The sequence below is a fragment of the Anas acuta genome, chromosome 1, assembly GCF_963932015.1.
Source record: "Anas acuta chromosome 1, bAnaAcu1.1, whole genome shotgun sequence".
Lineage (NCBI taxonomy): Eukaryota > Metazoa > Chordata > Aves > Anseriformes > Anatidae > Anas > Anas acuta.
The window spans coordinates 200,737,769-200,763,745 of NC_088979.1; the positions used below are offsets into that span (position 1 = coordinate 200,737,769).

General features: G+C 44.7%; 2 protein-coding genes across 3 annotated transcripts in view; one reads left to right on the forward strand and one right to left on the reverse strand.

Annotated features, from left to right (window-relative positions):
- The window catches only part of ITIH5 (inter-alpha-trypsin inhibitor heavy chain 5), a 134,511-nt gene extending 115,382 nt beyond the window's left edge, over positions 1-19,129 (forward strand). For both annotated transcript variants that reach the window (XM_068670079.1, XM_068670080.1), the window contains exons 8-14: positions 6,260-6,431; positions 9,042-9,351; positions 11,879-12,432; positions 12,804-12,854; positions 13,950-14,066; positions 16,489-16,866; positions 18,179-19,129. In XM_068670079.1, coding sequence (XP_068526180.1) covers positions 6,260-6,431; positions 9,042-9,351; positions 11,879-12,432; positions 12,804-12,854; positions 13,950-14,066; positions 16,489-16,866; positions 18,179-18,477 — 1,881 coding nt within the window. In that variant the 3' untranslated portion in view covers positions 18,478-19,129. The remainder of the gene's footprint in view (positions 1-6,259; positions 6,432-9,041; positions 9,352-11,878; positions 12,433-12,803; positions 12,855-13,949; positions 14,067-16,488; positions 16,867-18,178) is intronic.
- Positions 19,130-22,913: 3,784 nt separating this feature from the next.
- LOC137849918 (store-operated calcium entry regulator STIMATE-like) overlaps positions 22,914-25,977 on the reverse strand; it is a 33,287-nt gene continuing 30,223 nt past the window's right edge. The window contains exon 8 of the mRNA XM_068670081.1: positions 22,914-23,556. Within this exon, the coding sequence (XP_068526182.1) occupies positions 23,443-23,556 (114 nt within the window). The 3' untranslated portion in view covers positions 22,914-23,442. The remainder of the gene's footprint in view (positions 23,557-25,977) is intronic.

The window sequence follows — 25,977 nt, forward strand, 5'->3', positions numbered from 1 at the left end:
CAGTGGCAAAATAGGCAACAGAAACACTTCCTCTAAATGATGGAGAGTTTCTTTTGCAGACAGAAACTGCAGTGCACCTTTTTCTAAGGCCATACAGGGAGTCGTCAATGTTCAATTGATTTGCAAGGGTTGTGTGATGTTTTGGGGTGAGAAGCTGGTACATGCACTGGAGACAGTTCTTTATTGTCCAGAGCTCTACATCCAAACGCCCCCCCTTCATAGACCAGTGTCAGCATAAAACAAAATGCTTGTTGTCCAAAATTGTGAAGGAGTTTTCCTTGGTTACGTGATCAGTGTCTGCCAGGAAGAAAGCACAAAGATACATTGATGGGGAGGGGGTGAGCTGCAGTCCCTGAACTGCACAACATTCCCTGCAGATGAAGAAAGGGCAGATTGTCCTCCCCTAAGAGGGGCATGGAGGATGGCAAAAACTCCAAGAGTATGCTTCTGGGTTCAAACCCATTTTTGGTACAAAGTCCTTGTTGCTGACAATTGGCACATGATCTGCATTATGTGGGCAGAAGGGAAATGGGGCCATAGAGGAAAGAAAACCTGGTGAGATGTGGCATGAGTCCTCAGCAGAAAAGACACTCCCCAAACCTGTGCTTTTTCTGCATGTTATCTTCTCCCTGTAAGATGGCAGTGGTGCTCCCACAGCCTTTTCCTTGGCTACTGGGATCACAGCCTGGATCCCAAACCAAATCTATGGCAATACCTATTCTGGCTTTGACAGAACCATTTCAGGTGTGTCTCAAATACCAGCCTTTCTTCACCTCACAGTATTAATCCCTTTGATAAATTATGGCCAGAACTGATCAGATATAGCCATTTTGGCTTGGAAAAGCAACTTCTGGAGCTTCATCAGCTGCCTGTTCATATTTGGGAAGGGAAAGATATGAACCAAAGCACGGAGGATATGAAATGGAGGGGGAGGGGGGAAGGAAGGACAATTCTTCTGTATTTTTCTTCTTGTGCTTCCTTAGAGTATATTGCCAAACAACATATTTACTTGTACTTTTCTCCTTCCCGCTGTAGGATATCTGGTTTCTGAGCCCTTCTGTGCTCTGTTGCACTCAACCAGAGTTGTGTGCTTCTAATTCCCTTTGAGCTTACGTCTCGTGGCATAGCTTCTTTCTTGTCAAATACAAAATCTCACAAGAGATCTGGAAGGAAAAACTAAAGGCTCTGATGCATCCAGTTCCCAAAGTAGCGGGCAGATGAGCCTCAGAGCTAACAGTGCTATATACTTGTGATCTCTTGTGCCAAATACAGGATACTGTTGTCAAGACTCTGCATGCAGCTCAAATTTTGTCCTCTAGTCGCAGCTACCTTCACTGTATGGTTGAAGATGGTCCCACGTCCTCCCTTCCAGCTCCCTGAAGCCCGTTTTCGTGCAATACTTACAGCTGATGGGTACAGCTTTCAGTCTCTAACACCTTCCTCTCTGCTAGCCGTGCTTTTTAGACCTACTCATCCCAAGCCCACACGGTTTCCTGGTGCTGCCTGAAGCTGGAAAGGGGCTGTCGCTGGTGCTGATGTTTCCCTGTCCTGCCCTTGCTGAGGGCAGATGCCAGCTGTGTTTGGGCGTGCAGGGTATGACTAAGGATTGCCAAGTGAGCTCAGAGCCACTGCTTGCTGGGAGAGCTCCCTCTGCATCTGGAAGCTGTTTCCAAAAGGGGCTGAGTTTGTGCTGTGCTGCAGAGGCCCGTTATTTGTATAGCACTGGAGTCAGCGTGGACTGAAAGTCTTTTGATTTTTATGGGCTGGCATGAGGCTTGCACAGAGGATGTGGGCCTGGGATGGAGCACTTACAAGCGCTCCTAGGCAATGGAAAATCTAAATACGTGGGCCTAGAACACGCATGATAATGAAGTGTTTGAGCTCCCTGCTTGCTTCATAGCACAGCCAGTGTCTGGCAACGCCATGGCATCTAACAACCATACATTGTCTCCCTTTGAACTGCACAGCGGTCAGGGTAGCCAGGCTTCGCCCTCACCCTGCTCCTCAAACAACCAAGGGACTGTGGGGGAAATGTCACCGGGGCTCACATTCCTCCTAAAAGGTGCCCAGATGGTCTGACATCATCCCAGATGTCTCCAAGGCAGCTCTTTGACCCAAGAAAGGGCTGAAGGCTCTCAGTTGGCCCAAGGGAGCATGCCTCTTTCCATGCTTTGTTCCACCAGTGTTTTAGCTAAGTCAGAGATAGCCCCAAGGGGCAGATACAGAGGTGACAAATGGCAGCTGAACTGGCATGTAGCTGAAGGATTTCTCCTCTTCCCTGCTGTTGCCTGTGGTTGTACAGCCCTGAGCCATCTCGGCTGTGATGCAGGGCCCTCAGCAAGGATGAACCAGAAGAGCAGCAGCTGTGTTGCATGTCCAGGTATCACTGTGGAGGTGAGAGTCCATATTCAGTTTCTCATCATTTCTGAATCACTCCCCAGCCAGCCACTGTCACCCAGGCTTTCCCCAGCTTTGGACTATGATGTTTCTGCTCCAGATTTGGAGAGTGAGATTTTGTAGCCCTGGCTGTTTCAAGCCTGAGGTTCCAGCTGTACTGACAGCTCATTCAGAATCACGATTTCTCAACTTAAATGCACTGGAATGGCAATTTGGTCTCTGCCTCTCAGCTCAGTTTCATCCTTGCTGATCTGGGGGAAACAGAGGATTCTCCCCACTGAGCTATCCTGATTTAAATTCTTTAAATCCTGATTTAAAACTTGTCTGTGACAACTACAGACCATTCCCAACTGGCAAAAAGTGACTTTTTTCAGCTGTTCTTTATTGCTGATTCCTATCACCCTCTCCTTTAATCCTTGCTCCATCCTCTACACCAAAGTACATCTGCACAGGCAAACACATTGGAAATAGTGTTTCACCTTAAAGTACCTGGCACAAGAATGTTGGACCTTAAACTGGGCTTCCTCATTGTGAATGGGTTCGATTTATCCCCCAAATGAGATCGATGTCATCTGCACAGCAGTGGGGGAATGATCTGACCCTTGGCAGGGAAGAAGTGGTTAATTTTCTGCCTCGCAGGAGAGTGTCTTTGGCACGCATTTCAATGCAATGACTCACTGGGGCCAGAGTGGAAGTGCAAAGACCCCATTGCAGCAATCAGCTTGGGAATCCCACTCCTTGGCTCCTCCGAGCCAGGAGAGGTTCCAGCTGTGGCCTTACAAGGCCAGAACAAGAAACCTGCTGCCGTGTCCCGAGCGAAGCTGCTGCCAGGCACTCCCTGCACGAAATGCTCTAAATCCTCTCCTGGAGGCTGGGGAGACCGGAGGAGAGGCTGGGCTTCCAGAGCACTCAGTCACAGCAGTGTATTTAAGGATTTCAGGCGGTGCACTTTTACCAAGATGTTCTCCTTATTTAAAGCTCCATTTGCCTGCCAGCTCCTGAATCTCATCCAGTCCTCCAGAGCGATGTCAGGTCCCTCTTGCAGCCCATTTATGGGTACGGCGTGTGTTGCCACCCTGCAAGGGCTGCAGTCTTTAGGATAAACCTGGAGTTCCTTACAGGCTGGGAGGAGAGATGGAAACAAATGCGATGAGCCAAGCAATTCAAAGCAACACTGAGAGAGATGGAGAGCCAGTTCAGCTCCTTTTGGCTCCAGTAAGCACCGTGGTGTTCAGGACTGGACAGGTTTTGGGTCCTGAGGTGAGTTCCACCTTTCCTCTGACTGAGCTACTCAGCCTCCCGGAGGTGATACTGGGAGACAGGCACTTCCAGACAGTGACTCAGCCCGTCCTAAAAACTATCCAAAGCAGATGGGATGAATTACTCTCTGGAGGTATCTCCCCCTGCCTGGAGAGGGATTAGATGAAGTGCCCAGCTTTCTGATGACTGAGTTGGGAACATCGAATCCCACCCTTCATTTTTACTGGGGACAAAGCTTTTGGCTTCCCTCATATTTTGCTCACTTTGAAGCAAAACCATGTGTGTAAACACTTGCACATATGTTTGCGTATATAGTACACAAAGTTTATTTTAGTGAAGTTACAGAGACAAGCACACGTTAGAGATGCTGGAATCTGAGTTGCCTGTGCATCCGCTTTAATATATGACAGAACTTTTTCCTGGGAAAAACTGACAAAAACTCCATGGAAACGACTCAACTGTGACAAAATAAAAGACGAAAAGGAAAGAGAGTATGAAAGAAGGAAAGAGAGGGAGACATGGTCCCAACCCCACGTTTGGAACCTGTGTGAGGGTGTGGAGCAGTGCTGAGTTTCCTAGAAAACTGCTTCAGTTCTCTCCTGACCTGTTCAGCAGTTGTAGCTGGGATGCTGTCTGCACACAGACTTCACTGTTGCTCTGCATCATTTCTTCTTTTCTTTACATTTTCTTTTGGCTGAATGCAGGCAAGAATGTAAAAAGGAATTTCTGTGCACGCTGGAGGTGAGAGGCAGTGTCCCCGTGAGAAAGCCAAAGCAAGATTGTTTTTCCCATTGCCTTGTTCTCAGAAAAACAAACAAGCAAGCAAGTAAACAAACAAACAAAGAAAAAACGAGCTTTCTTGGGCCCAATAAATCCCTCTGAGGAAAGTGCAGTTTGACAGAATGCAAGCAACTGAAAAAAGGGTTTTTGTAATGGGAAATGTCAAGTGATGTTAATTATAATCACAGCTACAGTATGGATAATGAGATGTGGGGAGTCTCCTCTTTGAAAAGCCTCTTCTACCAGTGCCTGCATTATTATTTTTGTCTATGAAATATGCATTAAAATTGGTAAGGTAATGGTGGTAAGGCATGAAGCAGAGTTCCACCTGACCAAATGGAAGATGAATCCTTCAATCCCTAGAGGGAGAATGGGTAATACATAAGACAGAAGCAAACAAGGAGGAATTCCAGACCTGGCTCCAAAATGCTGGGAGCTAAGGGAAATATTCCCCCTTAACTTCAGATGGACCTCAGATTGGAAGCCAAGTCACCAGCTGGGAGGATGAGAGATCCCACTGTTGTGGGTGACTTGTCTACAGTTGCATCATCAGCTTCCACGCAGAATCCAGAGGGGTATTGATCACACAGCTTGATCAGTCCTTTGAGAACCTTTCCAAACTGTCTTTGCACAGCAACATCAGGCCTAGAAGCATCTGTTTTCCAGCACTGTATTTTGTATTTCTTCTGGAAAAAAAGAAATATATTCATATATTTCCATGATAGGTATGAGAGAAACCTTTAAATGCCAATGGGTCCACCATATTATTCCGAGATGGTCAAGAAGGGGCAGAGCTGAGAAGCTGCTGATCCCTCTGCTTACAGGTATTGCTTCATGTTCCTCCCATGTGTTTTGCATCGAAATACAGGGTATGTTTTTGCACAGATGGGGACTGCTTCTGGGCATCTTCTCTCAGCTGGTCCCAATAAGCTGAAGTTCATTTCCATGCAAACACAGCTGAATGGATGCTACAGCAAAGTTGGTCACAGTGGGAGGACTGGAGACATCTGTACTCTTCCTGTTCACTTATCCTTGGTGGTCTGTCTTTCCAATCACACAGGGACCTTAATTTCTCTCATTATGAACTCGGCTTGATACTATTTGGCTTGATACTCTGTCTGGTTGCCTGTATTTGCATGGGATGGCAAACAGCAGAGCAATATAAGGTTGGTGTTGTATTGCTGGAAAAAACAATATACCTGTGGCCAAACTAACTCGCAGGTAGAATGAGCAGTAATTAGTCAAGGCTTCTTTTTTTTCCATATTCATTTGAACATAGAAGCTTATACATCTGTTAATTGGTGGAACCATTCATTGCAGTATGTATGTACCAATCGGTTTCCTAATTAGGAACAAGGGAACAAGGCATGTGCATCTTTGACTTATTTAGAGGTATTTCAACTTTTAAATAACTCTGTTAACCATATGCCACTTATACCTTACTGCAAATCTAGAGGACTTTAGAAGAAATCCATGAGGCTTTTGGTTATTCAGTGTGTCTTAGTCCAGGGCATGATTCTCCCAGTCACTAGGAGTTTTTATCCTAATTGTCATAAATGATTCTTAACCTTACTTAGGCCCAAGCACATCTTTCCCAGCTTTTCAACATCTTTCAGGGCAAGAGTTGTTCTTTTGTTCTGTATTTGCATAGCATCTGGCTCCACAGAGATCAGGCTTCAAGACAAGGAAGAACATCGCAGTTGCCTTCATGATCCAAACTGGCAGTGTAAAATTATTTGTAAGATCAGTAAGCATCTTAATACTTGCCTGCTAAAGCAGCAACTGTTGCACCTACTGGTCTATTTTTCTCTTCTCTTTCCAGACCAAAGAAGCTCTCTTCACAATTCTCCAGGACCTAAGGCCTGAAGACCACTTCAATATCATTGGCTTTTCCAACCGAATAAAGGTCTGGCAGCAGGACCGGCTGGTGCCAGTTACTCCAAATAATATAAGAGATGCCAAAAAGTACATTCATAACATGTCACCTACTGGAGGTAGGATCCAGAGATATGAATGGTATTCATTTTTCTATCCAATTAACTACACCAGAATTCATTGCTGAATGTGGTTCTGTATAGTGTAGCAGTAAAAAACATTGGCACTTAAGTCATGGGAGAAGGGGACCCCTTTGCTATCTCTACTTAGGGTCAAGTGGTAGAAGGATATGGGCCCTGTATCAGCTTACATCATGGCTATTTGTCCCCAGAGCTGGTTATATGATCTGATATACTTCTTAAAGCCAAATTGGGCCCGTTCTCCCATTCATTCAGTGGCATCCCGGGAGTGGGAAAATTCCAAACATCATTTCTTTATGACACAGGGAAAAAAAAAACAAAAAAAACAAAAAACAACACGTCCCTGTGAAGGACATGGGTTGGTACTTTTGCAGTTTCTGAAACCTGTGTAAAAGCAGGAATGTAGTTATGCCTGGGTTGTAAACTCCATAACTGGACTAGCCAGTGTGGGCTGTTGGGTTGCCTTCTGCAAGAGCTGATTCCTCACCTAGTGCTGTCTCCTTGTCTCTTCCTTCTAACTAGCATTAAGGAGCAGCCATAATAACATTCAAGAATTTCCCATCCCTTTTTGCTTGTGCCATATTGCCAGGAGTGAAGAGGGGAGAAGAGGAGCCCCCAAAGCAGTGGCAGAGTGCAGGCATGATTTTGAGTTTGATTCAGTGGTCTCCTAGGAGTCTATGGGCATTAGTGTAAAAAAAATAACACAGCAAGGTTTGTAATCAAGCATACCTGGGCAGCTGTGCCCATCCTGGCTGAACACTCCTCAGATAGGCTACAAAATGACTTATGCAGATCTTTCTCCGTGCAAGGGATCACAGCTGGCTGAAGGTCGGACAGGGTCTTCCTATGGTTGCCCTTGAGCAGCGACCACTCCTAGCAAAGGAAACGCTCTGATGGAAAAACACAGCAAACAGGATGGTTTTCCATGCTGTTTGCATTACAAGGAAGAGAGTTTAGGAAGTGGTCAAGAGACCTGCCCAGTTAAACAATTGCCAATAGTGGGACAAAATTCAGAGTGAAAAGCTTTTTACTTCTGAAGTGCCAAAAGAGAGTTGTGCAGGGACAGCTGAGATTGCCTGTGGACCTGACAGAACAAAATCAAAAGGAAATGATTAACTCTGGGGTTCAACAGGAAGGTGCAGTGACTCTCCACCGCAGGCAAGCAGTCGTTTAGTTTTGGCTAACTCTGCATTTCCTCATAAATACGCTGTGGCTTGAGTACCTTCCTGTGAACGTGAATGCACTTTGGCTCACAGATCAAACGCACGGAGCATGTGCTGTGCTTGCACTGCTGTGTCATACTCACACGCCAAAGAAATGGGAATGAGATATTGTGGCACGATATCTGTGCATGTTTCAGAAGGCATTGTTCAGTGCTCTGTGGCTCTGTGACGTGGCTGGATTTGAAATGACACTGTCTGCTGCACGAGATGTTTTTTCATTTGTTTCTGGGCAAGCAATTATTTCTGAGGTTTTGGACCTGGATGGGGACTGTGAGAATATTATGACATTTAGGTGCAGGATTTTGGTTCAGTCATTTTGCAGAAACAGAATCTGGATTCTGAGGACTTTTCAGATGTTTTATGCTCTTTCCTGTTCTTTGTCTTGCTACAGACGCTGGAGTTGTGCAAACTAAACTTCTAAGTTCATGATACATGGTCAGACCTACTAGCACATCTTTGCTAGTAAACTCTCTAGAGCTCCCCTTCTGGACACACAGGAATCTGTTGTGTATGTCTCTTACTCTATTTCACCTGCTTTTTTTTTTTTTTTTTTTCTGAAAGCTGTTTTTAATCGAGACATGCTGATCTTGTAAATTTTCCACAACCAATCCCTCTTTGCTTTGACTAGCACAAGAAATACCTGGCACCAGGTGACAGCCATACTCCTCTTTCAGCTTTCTTTTTTTTTTTTTTTTCCTGAATGTGCAGTGGAGTTGAATCCTTTCCATGCATATTCTTCTAACATACCTGTATTCCCTCATTTATTGTCTGTTTTCTCCCTCTCTCTCCACTTCAGGCAGTTGCATTCCTTGCTAGGGAATTGTATTTTGAAAACACACTCCTCATCCAATAAAGCCATTTCTCGTCTCTTTAAACTTTCTTAGCCACTCAGGTTTGAAGAGCAACACCAACCACTTGTTTTCCCACTTGAAGGGCTTTTCTCTCTCTTCAAATCTTGTGCCCTTCAGACAAGTTGGGCAGAACTTGTTTTCCCAGTTCAGATACCATCTCAAAGAGTCCAGTAATTAACTTTAACTGGTTTTGTATGTACTGGTAGGACATAGTATGTACTGTGACTCTGCTTACCATGGCTGCTTGATTGTTGTACGTTGAAACATTCAAGTATAAAGAAATTTCACAGAATCAACTGCAATTCATGTTTCAAATCATAAGAATATAAACAGTTTTTTCCAAACTGGTGCTGAGTAAGAGCTGAACTGAGTAAAAGATATATTGCAAACTCACACAGAGAAAAAGACCATCATAATGTACAGAGTTGCTGTCATTCTACTAAAAGGAGTTTAGGAAAATTATTTGCACCACCCTTAGAAGGGGAAATGAGCTAATTCTTTTGGTGCTTTCCCAGGAACTAATATTAACAGTGCTCTCCAGACTGGTGCAAAGCTGCTAAATGATTACATTGCTCAGAACGACATCGATGCCAGAAGCGTCTCTCTGATCATCTTCCTCACTGATGGGAGGCCCACTGTTGGGGAAACACAGTCATCCAAAATCCTCAGCAACACCAAGGATGCCATCCGTGATAAGTTCTGCCTCTTCACCATTGGCATTGGCAATGATGTGGACTACAGGCTGCTGGAGAGGATGGCACTGGAGAACTGTGGCATGACAAGGCATTTCCAGGAGGATGAGGATGCAGCCAGCCTCCTGAAAGGGTTTGTTCTGTTTTTTCTGTCTTTGCATCTGCATCAGGTCTTGTGGCCATTTAGTGGAAGGAAATCCTCCACGGGAGACGTGGCAAGACATGGAAATTTGTCTGAGGCTCAGCTCTGGTTGAAAGATGCAGGGTATACTTAGAAACTAAGATTTAAAGTTTCTTTCAGGAAGGAAGTGTACCCAGAAATTGTTTCCTTCCTAGCAGACCCTCTGAGGGGTACTGGAGCCCCACAGAATGAAGCATTCGTTCCCCTTACTCAGAATACTCTTCTGGGCATGTAAGCCTGGAGAGGTAGAAGGCAAGTGCAAACTCTCCTCGTGTGGATGGAGGGAGGAAAAGGTGCATTGATCAGTTTAAATTGACAACATAAACAGCATATAGTTGTTTCATTCCCTTATTTTGCTTGGTGAACCAAACAGCTTTTCTGTAATCCTCATCATTTAGTGGGACAAGAGATTACGTGTGACAGCTCTTTCTAAAATATCTGCTCTGTCTAAAATGTCAGGAAGTGTGTCAGTATTTACAAGTACAATTGTTTGGCTTTTGCCCCCAAAATCTTATCATTTTGAACTTCAGAAACCAAAAAGAGACAGTCATTGGGAAGATAACTCTCATTTTGCTTGGATAGTGCCTAATTTATCTGCAGCAATGCAACCATGTGCCTTGCACTAGACTGTTCTTTCTGTGGTGGTTATGCTAGGACATTAGCATCTTCCTTTTAAACCACATTTTGTAGATCCATCTGCCACTCCACACATGTCATTTGCTTCTCTGAACACACAGTTTGGATAGCAAGTGGCATTCCCTGGCACGTGAAGGATGTGCTGATTGATTGGGCCACAGAAACCCAGCACAGCGAGTATTTTTTTCAAACACCTCTATCTGATAAGCAGCTCACTGTTTATCAAGGTCAGTGATGGCAAACCCATTTGGTATCTGGTGCCAAAATTATAAGGAAAAGCACAGTACCTTGCTGGAGGCCAATTCAAGTCACTGGTGGAGGGAAAATCTATGTGGATACCAATGAAATTTCTGACTTCTGTAGTCAATGGATTGTATTTTTAGACAGATGCTTGCGCTGTGCTACCAGACAGGTTGCATACTTCACCCCACCACTTGTATACTCCAGGAGCTATTCCACAGAATGTTCTCAGGATGAATTCACGCATGTTTTAAAATGCGTTGAGGTCTCTGCATTGAAGATGCTAAGTGCTCAAGAGAGATTTTCAAAGAAAGCCAACCAATTCAGGCTTTTTTTTTTTTATGAGAGAGAGAGAATAAAATAAGAATTGCAACTCCAGCCTTCCAACAATCTGTATAAGCAGATGTGAAAAATAAATGCAGATTGAGCTGAAAAAGAGCTGAGGCCACTTCCTTGTTTATTTACCAAATTAGACTCAAATGTTTTGCCAAGAGATGAGGAGGATGACATTTAAATGGGAAATTTAGCATTCGTGGAGGAGCCTGGAAAGTTCCATCAAAAGCACATTGCTTCAGGGAAAACACAGTACTGTAAACTTAGGCCTTGACCCCTGGTAAAAGCTTTCTGGCCTGTCCAACGTGATGTATTCTCAGAATAGTGTATTCTTAGTGTAGGGTCAAATTAACAAAGCATTGTAGAATTAAACTATGATGCCACAGAAGCCATTGGCTTGCTCCAACAGAAAATCAACGGTAAGGTAGAACTAATTTCTCTTCCTCCAGGCCTCCTGTATTTAGTGGCTAGGATTTCTACATTCCTTTGAAATACTCTTGATTTTTATTTTCCTTTGCCCAACAGAAAACTATTCTTGCCTGTCCCACACTGACCATCCCAAACTGTAGCAGCTAGGGCTTTTTCCAGCAATATAGAAGTTTTCGTTCAGATACTCTCCAGCTTTTTGGGACCTAGTATCTCGACTTACTGTTTCTGGCTATGGAATACCACCAATAATACCACTAGAAAACCATGGGTAATGGCATGTTTTCTATGTACACTTTGAAATAACCACAGTGCTTTCTTTAAGCCTGAGAGGCCAAGAATTTATTTTTAATGGACAAGCCCTCTTAAGCAAATGTGAGTGTCCAGAAATATCTCCTTGCTCCTGAATTCTAGTGGAAGCTAGGTAACTGCCAGACCATGCTGGGATGCTTCTGAACATACTTAAGAGACTCTGCTTAGATGCCTAAGAAACACTGAAAAATAGAATGGGGCAGAGAATAACTTCAGCTGAAAGGCACCTGTAGAAGTCATGTAATACAGCCTCCTGCTCAGAGAGAAGCTACCTTCAAATTTAGGTGAGGTTTCTCAAGGCTTTTTCCACTCAAGTTTTGAAAACCTCCAAGGGTACAGACTCCAATGTCTCTTGGAGCCCAGTTACACTGGACACGTGAATTAAATTTGGGGCCTGGTAGGTCTAACTGCTCCTGAATATCCTGGGAGACGTGTTAGATAGTCTGATGTCCTTCGCTGTGAATAACTACAAATGCATGTGCATATACCTGTATGAATAGTACTAGCAGTGTGTAATGTGTCTTTATTTTAGATTCTATGACGAGATAGGAACACCTCTCCTCTCTGACATCCGTGTTGATTACCCTGAAGATGATGTGGAGCAAGTCACTCAGAACTTCTTCCCTAACTACTTCAATGGCTCTGAAATTATAATAGCTGGCAAACTCATCAACCGTACCTCAGATAGCCTCCATGTGGAGGTGACTGCTAGCAACTCCAAGAAGTACATCCTCCTTAAAACAGATGTGGCTATTGACCTGCCAAGCAAGAATGACATCACAGCTGTCCCTGGCCTGGAAGATGGCAAAGGTGATCAAAATTACATTGAGAGGGCATGGAGTTACCTCACCATCAAGGAATTGCTTAACTCCCGGCTGAAGAGTGATGACAATCAGGAGAAAGAATATTTGATGGAGAAAGCAAAGTCGATGGCTCTGACTTACAATTTTGTAACTCCCTTCACCTTTCTGAAGATGAGAGAGGCTGGGCTCCATTCAGAACCACCTCCAGAGGAGCTTATCAGACCTTCTACTGATGGCATTGGTGAAAAGCTGCAGAGCTTGCAGGGACACAAGGCACCACCAGGTACGAGGCAAAAATAAACATGTGCTGGTAAGAAATATTTTCAAATAGGTAATTTCTCACAGCCGCCTTGGTAACAGGGATGATCAAACCAATGAATTGTAGGGTGGTAAACAGAAAACTGGAATTTTCATATTGATTTTGTTAATTGTGGGCTGGGTGACCTTGAGCAAGATCTTTTAGGCACCTAACTTCCCCCCTGGAAGCATGTACTTTAGAAACTACAAAAAAAAAATTAGTGTTTTGAGGGAAGCTTAAAATATCTGCAGGAGTATGTGCAACAATCTCTCCAAATAGTATCTTGTGAGCATTATGCAAATTAGCATTATGGCTCTTTCTGCTGCTCAGTAACAGCCTTCTCTCCCCACTCCTAGGTATACGCAGACAACAAGATACCCAAAGAATTAAAATCTCCAAAACTTCAGGTCAGTACCTTTTTTTCATGCCTTTTATAATCCAAGATATTTGGGGTTGATTTAAAACAATTCAGTTGCATGCCACTGTGGTGTAACCATCCTAATAGATCAGCCAAAATTCTATTTACTAGCCTGCAGAGCAGGGAGGCAAATGAAAACAAAAACAAAATACTAAAGGGATCAGGAATGAGGATAGGTGTGGGGAAACACAGCAAGGGAGTTGATCTACAGTATTTGATTGTTATGTTTGAAAATAATGTAGATCAGTGAACAGGAAGTGTATTCTCTCTTTACTAGAACTCATCAAAAAATGTTTGATTTTTATAAAGTAATGTTGTTGAAACATAAAAATGTTGTTGGAGAAGAAAAGAAGAGACAATTCTATAGTGTTTTAATATTTTCCTGTTGCTTCTATAGCTCTATGTAACATTTTTTTTCATAATTAAATGAATAAAGAATAAGCCCAGATCAATAATTTAGCCTTGAACTGCGCTGGTTAAGGTCACATTTACTTTACAAATTAGGCTTTTGGCTTGTGTTATTATCATACCTATCTGGTACTTGATGTTTTTTCAAGGACTGTTGAAAAATTAAAGTCATGGGATTGTTTAAAATCTGTCATTGACTGCTCCAATCTGATATTGAGATCGAGGAAGGTTCAGTGGGAGGTGTGCCCATGTAGCAATTTTTGATTAGAGGATATATTTACATATGCTGGGGGGTGTTGCCTACAAATGGAGTATGGAAAATGGGAATATAACTTGCATGACAACTCCCATATGAAATGGTATTTCAGGAAGAAAATACCCTCACTTTCTCCTAGGCTACTTTGGGCTTCTATTTTCATTAAAAGCCCATTGTCTTCTGTGAGAAAACCAAAGCAAAATAAAACAATCTTTGTGAAAAACAAAGCAAAACTTGGTGTTTCCTGGCAAATTCCATCTGACTGTTTATAAACAATAAACCAGGAGGCCTTAGGAAAACAAAGCAAAGAAAAAAAAAGGGGGGGGGGGAAAGCACACTTTGAAAAAAAAAAATGTTAGAGTCTTAGACTCTGGAGTTTTGTGTATATCTCACATTTGTTTCCTTTCCGTGTCTTCTCAGCGGATGGAGACCCTCACTTTGTCATTGATTTTCCCTCCAGCAAGTTCTCTGTTTGCTTCAATATTGATGGAGAACCCGGAGACATTCTTCGACTCGTCTCTGATCATAAGGAATCTGGTGAGCAGCTAAGCAAAGTAGTTCCTTGTGAAGGAAAGCTGAAGTGCAAGGCCAGCGCTGTAGCGATAAAACCAAGGTATTTCGTAGGCGAGGAACCAGAGGAAGTTAGAAAAAAAAAGTGCTTTTCAGGCCAGACAATGGAAAATTCATGTACACCAATTTTCCAGCTCTAATCACCTGGATTAGAAGGGGAGGTAAACTCTGCACTCACCTCCACTCTGCCATGATTTACTGGTAAGTTCACAGCAAGCCTAAAAGTAAGGAGGCATGGCCACCGTTACACACGTGACTCATCTACAGAAGCGAGCGTAAACTGATTAGACCATATCCATAGGGAAATATGGTTTCTGGCTTTTATATACCCAAACTTTTCCCAGTTCAGGCCTTCATTGACCATAATGAAGGGAGTGGCAATTCCATGCAAAACTGCCAAGCTCCACGTATGAGGACCATATTGAACCCCTTCAGTCCAGCTAGATTGGAGAGTTCAGTTCCTGATGATGAGAATCCAGTATGGCCTGGGGTTGCACTTGACCAATGCTGTAGCAAGCACAGCTGAGTAAACAGGCAGAGGCATTTTGGATTGTCAGAATTCAGTGTTTACATGAGCCAGGCAGCCACCAGCATGCTGAGAGATTATACAGGGGATTCATGTATTTGGTGCAGAGGCAGCGTATTTGTTTGACAGTGCAGCTTCATCAGCTGTCTAGTTACAAGGTCACAACGTGCAAATGAAAGATTTAACAGCATGGACTCGACATGATTGCTTGGATATCAGAACTTCACTGTCTACTTACAGCACCAATTGCTTCAGGACAGAGAGAAGTACAGGTTAACCGAGCACTGAGGCTGTTTCAGTGAAGAGACTACTAAACTGATTATCAAGGCATGGCAACCTTAAGAAAACCCACATAATTCAGGATCTGCTTTATGCAAGTCACTCTGATCTCTAGAGGCCCAAAGTGTGGTCTGATCCGATCTGGAATTCTAAGCAGGGCAGCTAATAAGAAGATTATGTCCTGAGCAGGAAAATGGTGGGAGGCAGGGGTGTCAAAACCAGAGACAATGCACAGACTTGTTTTACAAAGGAGATAAACAAGCCCCACAATAAAGGCGCAATAATTCTATTCCATGTGGCAGTGGCCTAGCCTCCATCTTTTTGCATTCATGCCTGCCTCAGTAAATCACATCCATCTCCTGGCAATGTTACCCTTAAATTTGTTTCACAGACTATGTGGTACTGCTTGAGTCATTCTGTGGTTCAAATGCAGGGTGAATTTGAGGAAAGCAAGCTCTGTAGAACTAGCAAGATGAATCTATGAAGCCAGAAATGACAGATTCCCTCTGGAATGATGGGAGATGGAGATATTGCACCTAAGTGTTGATGTCCTGGGGTCTAACTTGGGTTAGCCACAAGCCTCCTCCTTTATTGTTGCTGTCTAGTAGCTGTGCAGAGACCTATGGGAAGTGAGACACTGTCTTAGGGACAGGAAGTCACAGAAGTATTTAAAATGATGGTTAATCTTGCTGTGGACATCTAGGCTTCAGTTGACTCAATGAGATCTGCATCTTGGACCACTCAAAAGTATTTCTTTTGGGTCAAAACTGAGGGAAGCTTGAAAGGCAGCACTGGTGAAGTGGAAATAATCCAATGCAGTTCAGGGACCCAACAGAAGGTTCTAGGTCCTCCTCTGCAGTGACACAAGGAGAACCTGAATTTCTTACACTGTTGCCTGAGGAGGTTTAGCACATCACATTGTTGTAGGTCAGGCTATTCCCTCTACAGGTTCTGATTGGTCTTTAATGTTCAGGCTAAGGTAGTAGCCCTTACTCTGTGGTTTCCCAGGTTAGACCTCATCTTAAGAGTCAGGTAGTGACAGACATCAAACCTCAAATGTCTACTGCCTTGAAATCCTCTGACACAGACCCACCAGCTACTTGTCTTAGTTCTCCAGAATCTGATGTGTTTGCCCAGGTCTGAGCTTATGCCTCAGCACATAGGTAGTTTATGTAAGTCATACCATAGCAGGTAGGGTTATAGCAGTCAGGAAGGTAAATATCTACCTTATCTGGCTCAATAAGCCCATGTTATTGTATTGATGATAGGTAGTCCAAAGGTTGGATGGAGCTTAGAAACAACTGATCCTGTCTTGTGGCACTGTATACATATGGTTGGGACTAACAAGACTGGGGCACCTGTCTCCAGAGCAAGCTGGTATTTCTTAGCTTGGGTAAATTTAGGTGCTCTGTATAAGTTAATCAATTAATAACACATTGGCCAACCTGTTTTGAATGCTGGTAGGTGAAATAAGTTGAACATAAGGTAGTGAATATGCATATCCTTGGTTACAAGGCTTGTGTCTTTGAGACAAGAGACCTATTCTTGGTTCCAGCTTTCACTTACCGATTCTTTTCCTGAAAGGTGTAACAGTGAATGGGCAACTAATTGGAGCTCCTGCACCACCCAATGGCCACAAGAAACATCGGACTTACTTCAACACCATCACTATCCTCAGCAATAAGCCACAGAGATCTTACCTAGAGATCACACCCACCAGGATCATCCTGGATGATGGGGAAAGGCTTATTCTGTCCTGTGACCGGAGCGCTGTTGTGCGGAGCAGCAGCCTTGAAGTGTCCGTCTCTGCCAATTCCAACATCACTGTGACGATACGAGACACAATCAGTTTTGTCATCCTCATCCACCACTACAAGAAGCCAGCCCCATATCAGAAGGATCACCTGGGGTTCTATATCTCCAACAGTAAAGGCCTCTCTTCTGACTCCCATGGGTTACTGGGTAAGTAAAAGGTTCTCGGGTTCAAAGCTGTAAACCAGAGAAAAATGATTCTTCCAGTTTTAAAGGACAGAGACAGGAGGTGATGAAAATGGTAGGTGGAAATTAAGTTTCCAAACGAACTTTTACTTCCACTTGTAAATGACTTCTGTTACCCGTATCCCCAACTCCTCTCCCATCTTTCTCTGTATGAGCTATCTTCCACTATCCCTGATACACCTGTGCCTGTTTTTCTCAAATCCACTCTTTTTATTTTTTATGTTTAATGCAGTTGCCATTTGAATGTGCACACTAGAAGCTCCCAGAGATGAATAATACAGAGAGAGAAACCAAGTATTTCACAAGAACCCCTAATACGGCACCAATAAGACATTCTCTCATGATAGTCCTAAATCAGAATAACCCAGCTGCTAATGTGCTCTCAGGAAAATAACAGAGTTGGGTCTGACTCTCTCTAAACAAAGAGGAGAGTCAACTGAGGTCTTGAAGATCCCGAAAGAGAGCTCTAGTCACAAAGCTAGTGCATTGCCAGAAATTGCTGGCTTTCAGCCTTCAAGTTCTGCACTTTCATATGTACAGAGGGTCTGTCTGTGCATCACTGAGCTGTTTACACTGAGCCTGGTTGAGATCAAGAAACATAAGTATTTCTTGTTGCCCCTTTCTTTCAAACTTTTGTAGTGAAAGGCAAGCCACCCCTGCATTTTGAGAGCAACTAGCCTTTAGGTAGGCTCAGAGAATGTCTAAATGGTTGGGCTCTTTCAGATGAGAAGTAGTGATGTTCATGGACATCTACAGGTGCTGAAATCTAAGGCTGAAGTCATGGTTTCCATGATGTTCAGATACTCCCAGGTTAAGCAGGAGATGATCTGTCAGTAGTGGAGTTTCAAATTCAGGCCCCTTGCATGTGCAAAACTCTAACCTACACTTAGGTTTGGCATAAAAGACCTTGCCCCCAAGAAGGTAAAGGAAGAGAACTGGGAGCTGCAGGCCTAAATCATCATCCACTTGCTGATGGGCTTTTTATGGGCTGTTATCCTCTAGTAACCATGGCCCACAGAGGGGAACATACTGCTCAAGAAGCTCTAGCTCAACCAATGTATCTTGACTAGTGGAAGAGAAATAGGGTTTTATTCTAATATCTATCTCTGTTAGATTTATAAAAGAAACTAAGGACCTAGACTCATCCTGCTACTACTGAGAAGCCCTTTACAACCCCATACTTTAAGAATCCTCAAAACACAGCCTATTAAACAATTACCTATAAGTACAGGCACAAAACAACCACTCAAAGAGCGTATTTTTTCTTGTCTTTCAGGTCAGTTCTTGAACCATGAAGTTAAACTTCTTCAGGAATCTCTAAACACAAGTCATCAGCAGGTTGGTCAGAACCAAACTGAAGCACTAAAAACAAACCTTACAAATACCTTGAAAGTGAAGGGACGGCTTGTTCCTGTTGTGTGGAAGCAGAGGAGGATCTACAATGGCCAGCAGGAAGTTGACTGCTGGTTTGCCAAAAACAATGCAGACAAATTGATCGATGGGAGCTATAAAGACTATTTGGCTTCTCATCCTTTCGACACTGGGACCACCTCTGGGATGATTAACAGCCTTTAGGACTGATCATAGCAATGCATTGCAGCAGCATGTGTGACAGTGGGTCCCTTCTGAAGCCTCTAGAGATAGGCAACTTATAAATACTTCTTTACTTTGTGGTGCCAAAGAAACCAAGGCTTTTTCCCCTTGGAATTCAACTGTCTCTCTTTCATGCTAGATGAACAAGGTTCATCAAATTTCTGAAGACAAGGATGGGGGGAAGGGTTGAGGACACAGAGGGACCAATGTCCCGTGGGACGGGAGGGAGAAAGGGACTAGCTGTCAAATCTAACAGTGCAGAGAGCTGCTGGCCTTCAAATAAACCCATGCAGGGATCTGTGCAATACCCCCAGGGGCTGGTGAGTCACCCAGTGAAAGGCATGAATCATGCAGCACAGTGCCTGTCTAACCTTAGGTGATAAAAGTTTGCAAAGAAGTGACTTGGAGCACATGCTCCAGCCATGGACCCTGGGGAGAGAAGAGTGAGAGAGGAGAGATGGGTGGATATCCATCTGCAGAGGGCCATTAGCATCAAAAAGGTAACAGAGATCAAAACCTTAAATCAACAGGCCACAACAGGGTATTGCTTTCATGGCTACTGGGATGGGGTCTGGATTTGCCACTGAGCATGATGTTCCCTGTACCACTACTACTTAATACAGCGGTGAAAACCCTTGTGTGGTTTATTGCTGTCCCAGAGTACGGGCTGCCTGCTTCAAAAGCACCTGTGGTCCCCAGCAGCAATAGGAGTGGTGCTAGCTCCCATTCCATCGAGCATACCATTTAAATGACATCGTCGGTTCAGTGATTTCATCCTGATTCTTTACTCCCTCTGTGAGAAACAAAATTCCATTGTGAGCTTCCAACAGACCTCCCACCTCCTTGAGCAGAGCATCACTTCTGCTTCGTGGGGATTTAGATTTGCTAAAAGATGATGAATCTGCACCCTCAAATCTTGTGACCCTATAAAGCACTGTCTAAATCTTGAATTTAGACTAGAAATTTCTAGCTGCTTTTCTAATCAGCGATGAAGTATTTATTTACTCCAAATTTTCAAAAACTTTTCATCCCAGTTACCCTGGCAGCTTCTCCTTCGTTACACTGCAGGAATTTGTACAGAGCAGGAATTTGGCAGCAGGAAGTTAGGGAAGGGTCTGCCAGCCACCCCCACTGCAGGTGGTGCTGCTCTGCAAGGAAACCTCCAAACCCAAACAGCAAGGCTGTGGTCTATTTTAAAATGAGGCACCGCTGAATAATGCTATACATCAGCCACAGGGGAGTTTGCTTAGTAGAGAACTTGGCCAAAGATGGCTTCGATAGCCGCAGAGACGTTTACATGGCAAGGCCAAACTGAACTCATGTATATGCTGCCTTTTCCAGGACTGAAAGGAAGGCGGGTGTGTGCAGGGGGTGGAAGCATCCCCAGCAGCTAAATGATATCCATGTGTTAGAAGAAAAATGAATTGCCAGAGATCTACAGAAATAGGTTCAATCTTGACTGATTTTTTGCATATTTAAAAATCATACTGTTGCTATAGGAGCTCCAGCTGGTGATGGTGGTTTGGGTGGGGTTGTTTTCCAGTTGCTTGGTCATGGAGTTAGCACTCCTAGAGCTGTGACAGCAGAGCAGGTAGAGGGCATAGTTGCTCATTCATACCATGTGTTGTATGGAGGGGGAAACAGTCAAAAGCAACCAGCTAGACTTAATTGTGCTCTGGAAAGTCTTTCTGGAGAGTTCAACCACCGTAAAACTTGTGCTGGGGCTCACGCATTGGAAGAAAACATGGAGACAAAACTACTTACTGCCTTGGGCCTAGCTGGTTTGGAAAACAGCCCTCCTGCAAGGGAAAATTGAAGGAGACCTTTGGCAGTCCTGAGCATTTAAGGACTGAAGAGACCAAGGCTTAGCAGTGTGCATGTGAATCAGAAATGAGAAACAGTGTCTGTGAGTTTGACCTCTCCACCCAAGAAGGTAGGAAGATCACCCAGTCCATTCCCAAATCCCATCCCATTTCACCAGCACAGGGTGAACAAGGTAGCGGCAGTGAACTTCTAGACAGTGCTAGGTTCAGCAGGTGTCTTCATACAGTTGTTATTACAAAGAGCTTTCTTTCATTCTCCTCCCACATTTTGCTGTTCAAGTGTATTGCGAGGGGGAGTGATTCGGATAGGCTCTCCTCTCTCCTGTATATAGGTATGTATAGATACACGTATGTATTGCTAACGCTTCAGGTGCATCATTGGTCCTCTTCCCCAGCCAGGAACACATTCCTTCCAGCGTCTGAAAAGAACAATGATCGAGTCCAACTTCCCAGCCCCGTGAAGCACCTGGAGCAATATACTCAAGTTCTCCTTAAGGCTCCAGTTATCCATTTCACAATAAATATTTTACAGTGAACGCTGCAGTGAAGCTTTCATTTGGCAAAGACAAAACAAGCTTTGAAGCTAAGGGTAGGTATGCTTTATGCTGCTGGATAAACTTACATTACCTGATGGTTGAAAGAACCCCTCAGAAGGTAACAGGTCATCCTCCTGCTACCCCAAGAGCACTAAGGGCAAAGGTAGGTCATAGACTCAACACTTTGGCTTCCCCAGTCTCTAAAGGTGGTATCACAACACTTTTCCTCCCTCAGAAGGAGGATTTGTCCAGGTTTGGTCTTCATGCCCCTTTGTGAGAGCACAGAGGCACCCGATGAAGCACCTTGTGCCAACTGCACACATCTATTCTCAGCTCCAAGAGGATCAGAAAGCACTTGGCTCTGCAGTGATATGGTTAAAGGTTGCAAGCTGCTGAGATAGCTCAGGAATGAAGGCTGAGCATCACTTTGGAGTGTGCAATTTCTTCTGTTGTGCTAACATTTTAGAGAAGAGAGGAGGGAGGACTCCAAACTTTAGGGTTGCTGAAACAGCAGTGGAAAGGACATACTTCCCAGGCTATGGCCTATTGTGAGCCACCTCACCCAGCATCAACCAAAAGCTGACCCATCATGTTTATTCCCTGACCAAGATCACATCACTCATCTCCCATTTTAGGGCAAGGGCTTCGCTGTGGCTGAATTTGCATTCTTCACACTGCAGCACTGCACTAAGCAGCCCTATAGCAAGAACAAAAACTGAAATACCAGTTCACCTCGAAACGTTAGCATCGTGCCTCTAGGGAAGCAATTTTCAATTATTTTTACTCAAGACCTTAAAAAGCACCAAAGTTGCTCCAGCCCTTACCAGCACAGGACTCCACCAGACAAGAAAAAGTTGCATTGTGAGCAATTTCATGAAGCAATATAAATGATCTGTTCAGAGAGCTGCGTGTCATTTGTTCCAAGAGCCTTCTGGTATGCCAGCACAAGTAGGATTTTGACTATTAAGTAAGGAAGAAACAAAAAGGCTCTTCCAGAAATACATTATAAGGCTGCACAGCTGCAAGCGTAGCCAAGCATGTCAAGTTCACTAAGGGGCATGTGAGACTTTGATTTGCATCTAACACTTCTAAACTACTTTGAAGTTGGGAAAAAACAGCCACCCACAAAACTTCACATCCTCTCAGCCTCACTTTTAAAGGACTAGAGCCCTAAGTGAGAAAAGCCAAACCCTTTATCTACATGCCTGATTAAGGAATAGGGTTTTGGGAATAGGGTTTTCCTATGAAAACAGAAGGGAACGAAGACTAAAATAAACAGATCTCCTGCCCAACACTTCTGGGACTGTTTTGCAGTATGCAAGGCCTGCCTATAGCTCAACTGGGTCTACCTGTTGGTACAGTGGATCCTGGATCAGACCTTGCTCTAAGGACTGTTCACTGGTTGGACTCTGCACAGTCAGCCCAGCTGTATCTGCATCCAGCCTGGGAGTGCATTGAGCAGCTGCTCGGGTCTGTCCCCAGGAGAGCTGCAGAATGTTTTGGCATTTTTGCTGTTTATAGACTAACACAGCCTGTTGACAAGAGAGCAAGGGCAAAGCCCTTGGATTATCATCATCATGGATGATGATAATCCAGAGGACCATGGATTATCATCATCAGCCTCACCTGAGGCTCTTCTCTTACACCTACAAGGTGAGGGCAGGTTAATGAGGGTTTCAGGGTACTCCTCTGATCTGGCTTTTCAGTATGTTCCTGCAGAGATTTTTCATGATTGTTTTGAGCTAGGTAAGAGAGAGTCGACTCCTGTTTCCCAGCAAACATAAGGTAGCAACTGCAATCAATCCCAGATGACTGCTCCTGACTGAATCCAGCACAGGCTGATGTGGCAGCATCAGGTTTTGCACTGAAGTGGCTCATACAACCCATCTACAGAAACTCAGTGCTGGTTCAGCTCTTTCTGTAAATTTTCTAGGACAGCTCTGCTGTGGGGGACAGCTTGCCTTACAAGGAACGCATCAGTTAGACCTCAATAGATCCCACTTCTTTCCCTTTACAGGGTTAGGGTCCCACAAAAATGATAAGCATAATCAAGATAATGTCCTATTTGAAGCAGTTTTTGGTCAAACATTTATTGCATTCTTTATAAAACAGTAAAAAAAAAAAAGCATCAGATCCACTGAGAGTCTTTCCAATTCAAGATATTTAAATACATATTGCAAAACAGTTCTTTTGAGCATCTGTGAATATAAAAGTGTCAGAGTTCAGACGGTACAGGACAGATTCTTTTTCTATTAAAAAAACAGACAGCCTTTGGATTTCAGTCTCCAGTCCTGACAGTTATACCCAGCTGGCCAGCCAGAGGAAGTACACATCCATACCCCTAACCTCAACATGCCTGCATGTGTTGAGGTTAAGGTCAGACAGCTAAAGCAGATACTGCTCAAGCCCATACAGGATACACAGACACCATCCCAAAAAGACCACTGCAGAGGGATGGGTCTACATGAGGCAGGCAACAGGATCTCCACAGATCCACAGGGTTCAACTTGCATTCCCCACCCTGCCCTTCCTTGGCCAGCTCAAGGATCACAGTGCTGCTCCCCTTCCTCCACCTCGTCCCGGTGCTGTCAGATGACCACCTGATAGCTGGGCTGCTTCATCTTCTGGTTCGTTCCCTGGAGTCCCAAAGTGTCCTGGTCGCTTTCAGACTGCTCAAAATCCATGTCTGGAGAGAGCAGCACCTGGGGAGGAGAACAGACAGATGATCATGGAGTCCAAGTCCTCAGGCAGACCCAACTGGAGTTTTCTGTGCTCTTAATAGTGTAGGAAACATCCCCAAGCAGAAGCTTGTGAAGGGGTCAAGCATCCATGGAAGGGTCTGCTGCAAGATTTCACCCTCCCTGGCTGAGGAGAGAGGTCTTGAGGTCACCTTGACTACTCCAGTGACAGCCAGGCCCACGTGGGTACAAACACTATTGCTCCAGTGTCCCAGATCCCCCTCAAAAGCAGAGCAGGCAGCTAAAAGCTCTGGCCACCGAGGGGCAGGACTCACACCCTGATATTCACATTCAGCAGCTTTGGAGGAGACACACAAAAACTAGGCCGCATCTCACAGACATCTGCGCCAAAGGGAGACATTTCCCCAGGCACCCAGCTGCTTGTGATCTCCAGAGCTCAGCCAGGGGAGCAAGCTGAGCTACACTTCATTTCAGCCACGGCCAGAGAGCTCGAGGATGTTGTCCTGGCCTGGCACCACCTTATTTCCACCTAGCACAGCATCTCCTAGCTCAGTCTGAACTGCAGGAGCCAGAACAGAGCGTGGACACCTCACGACGAGCTGTCTGCTTGGATAGTATCCACAGCTTGACAGGTTATTTGCTCAACCCCATCCTACCCCTTCTTCCTACTACAAAAGCCCACCTTTGAGCAAGAGAAGCCCTGTTGCCTTCAGCCCCAACAGCAGCTGGCCCTAAATATACTTAATATTCATCAACCATTCTGCTAGGGCTTGTGTCACACCAGCAGTACCTGGGAGCCAGGCCATAGGATTTCTGGTCAACACTGGTCACACACATCACAAACCTGGCCAGGTCCTTGGCACCTTAGCCAAGACTCTAGAGAGGCCTCGCAGCACAGTCAAGGGCCTTCAGTTTTATTTCTGAGCAGTGCCAGAAGCCCCTTCCCTTCTCTTCCACTTGCCCCATCACAGAACCCAAACAGAATCATTAGTTTGTGGCCAGCCTGGGGAAGAAAAGTCAGCTACCACACTTCCCTCACCAAAAAAATGCAGTGAGGCAGCATAAATTTCCCATCCAAGCCTCAGCCCCATCTGATCCTGCTCCAAAGCAGGAACCAACGCCCTATCAAGCCCCCATTCCCATCCCGTGGTGGCCCTCCACCTCAACTAAAGGACATCTCAGGGGCTTCCAGCCGAGCAGATCCCACTGATAGCTTGGCTAGTCCCAGAGCCCAGCGTCCCTTGGGGGAAAAATCAGGAGCACAGGGACTAAATCCCTAAATTTAGTCCTATTGATGGCTACCTCCAGGCCCAGCTGTGAATTAACACGCCCTCCACTTGTTCATTTAGGCAGCGTCAGGGCCAGTCACCAGAGCAACTAAACAGGAAAAACAAACTGCAATCAATCAGTGACTTCAAAGAGGCCAAAGGGCCGCAGGGGAAGACTTCCTCCCTATCCTCACACACACTCCAGCCCCTCCATCTGATCTGGTTATCCTCACAGCAGCACGTCAGATATTTAGGATAGCAGTAGATCAGATTAAGATCTCTCGTTCCTCTCTATCCACCCCCAAATTGGGTCTACACAGATTTGTTGTTGTTCAAGACATCACTGGAAATTTTCCAGCTCTTCCAAGCAAAGATTTCTTCTGTTTAACATTTATATATTGTGATGCTGTTGGACCTGAAAAAATGGGCAGTTAGTCACATGCAGCGTTATAAATCACTGAAGTCTGACAGGCTGCAACAGGCTGTCTTTGGGGTTTGATGTGCTGGTAATTTTGGTGGCTTTCAGCTGCAAGCTCAAACCCTCTCTCAGTGCCTGCTACGTCAGCTGTGGTTGACTGAGCTTTGGGATCCCGACCCATTCAGGCTGCTACCTATCCCCTGTATGACTCATATGAGGCTGCTTGAGCCAGCAGTCCTCTGGTAAGCTTTCCACAATTCCCTGGGGAGCTTCATCATGAGAAGACACCTCATCCCTGCGACAGTCATGGCTCACACCTTCAGATACGGCTTTTTGAACAGTTTTCAGTATAGCTTGGCCAAGACACTTCCCTTACAGATGCACCCAGGCCAGAGGCACAGCTAGGAACAGACCACAGCTTTGCAGGCCCAAAACAAGGTGCTGCTGTCTCACCCGGCAGTCCTCAAGTACTTCACACATTCCTCCCCACACAAGGACAGCAGCATGCAAAACAATCCAGGACATGTTACACAAAACAGCCCAGATCATGCTACAGAAGTAGGGCTGGCCCTATGTTCTGCCAACCCCAGCTGTCCAGGAGAAGAGGCTTTGCTACTGGTTTGGGACCCTTTCCAAGCAGACCCTTTGGACGATCCAGTCTTCTCAGCAGCAAAGAAAGAAATTAAACAGTGATAAGAGCTGCAACATGGACTGGAAAACAGAACCTCAGGGGCTACC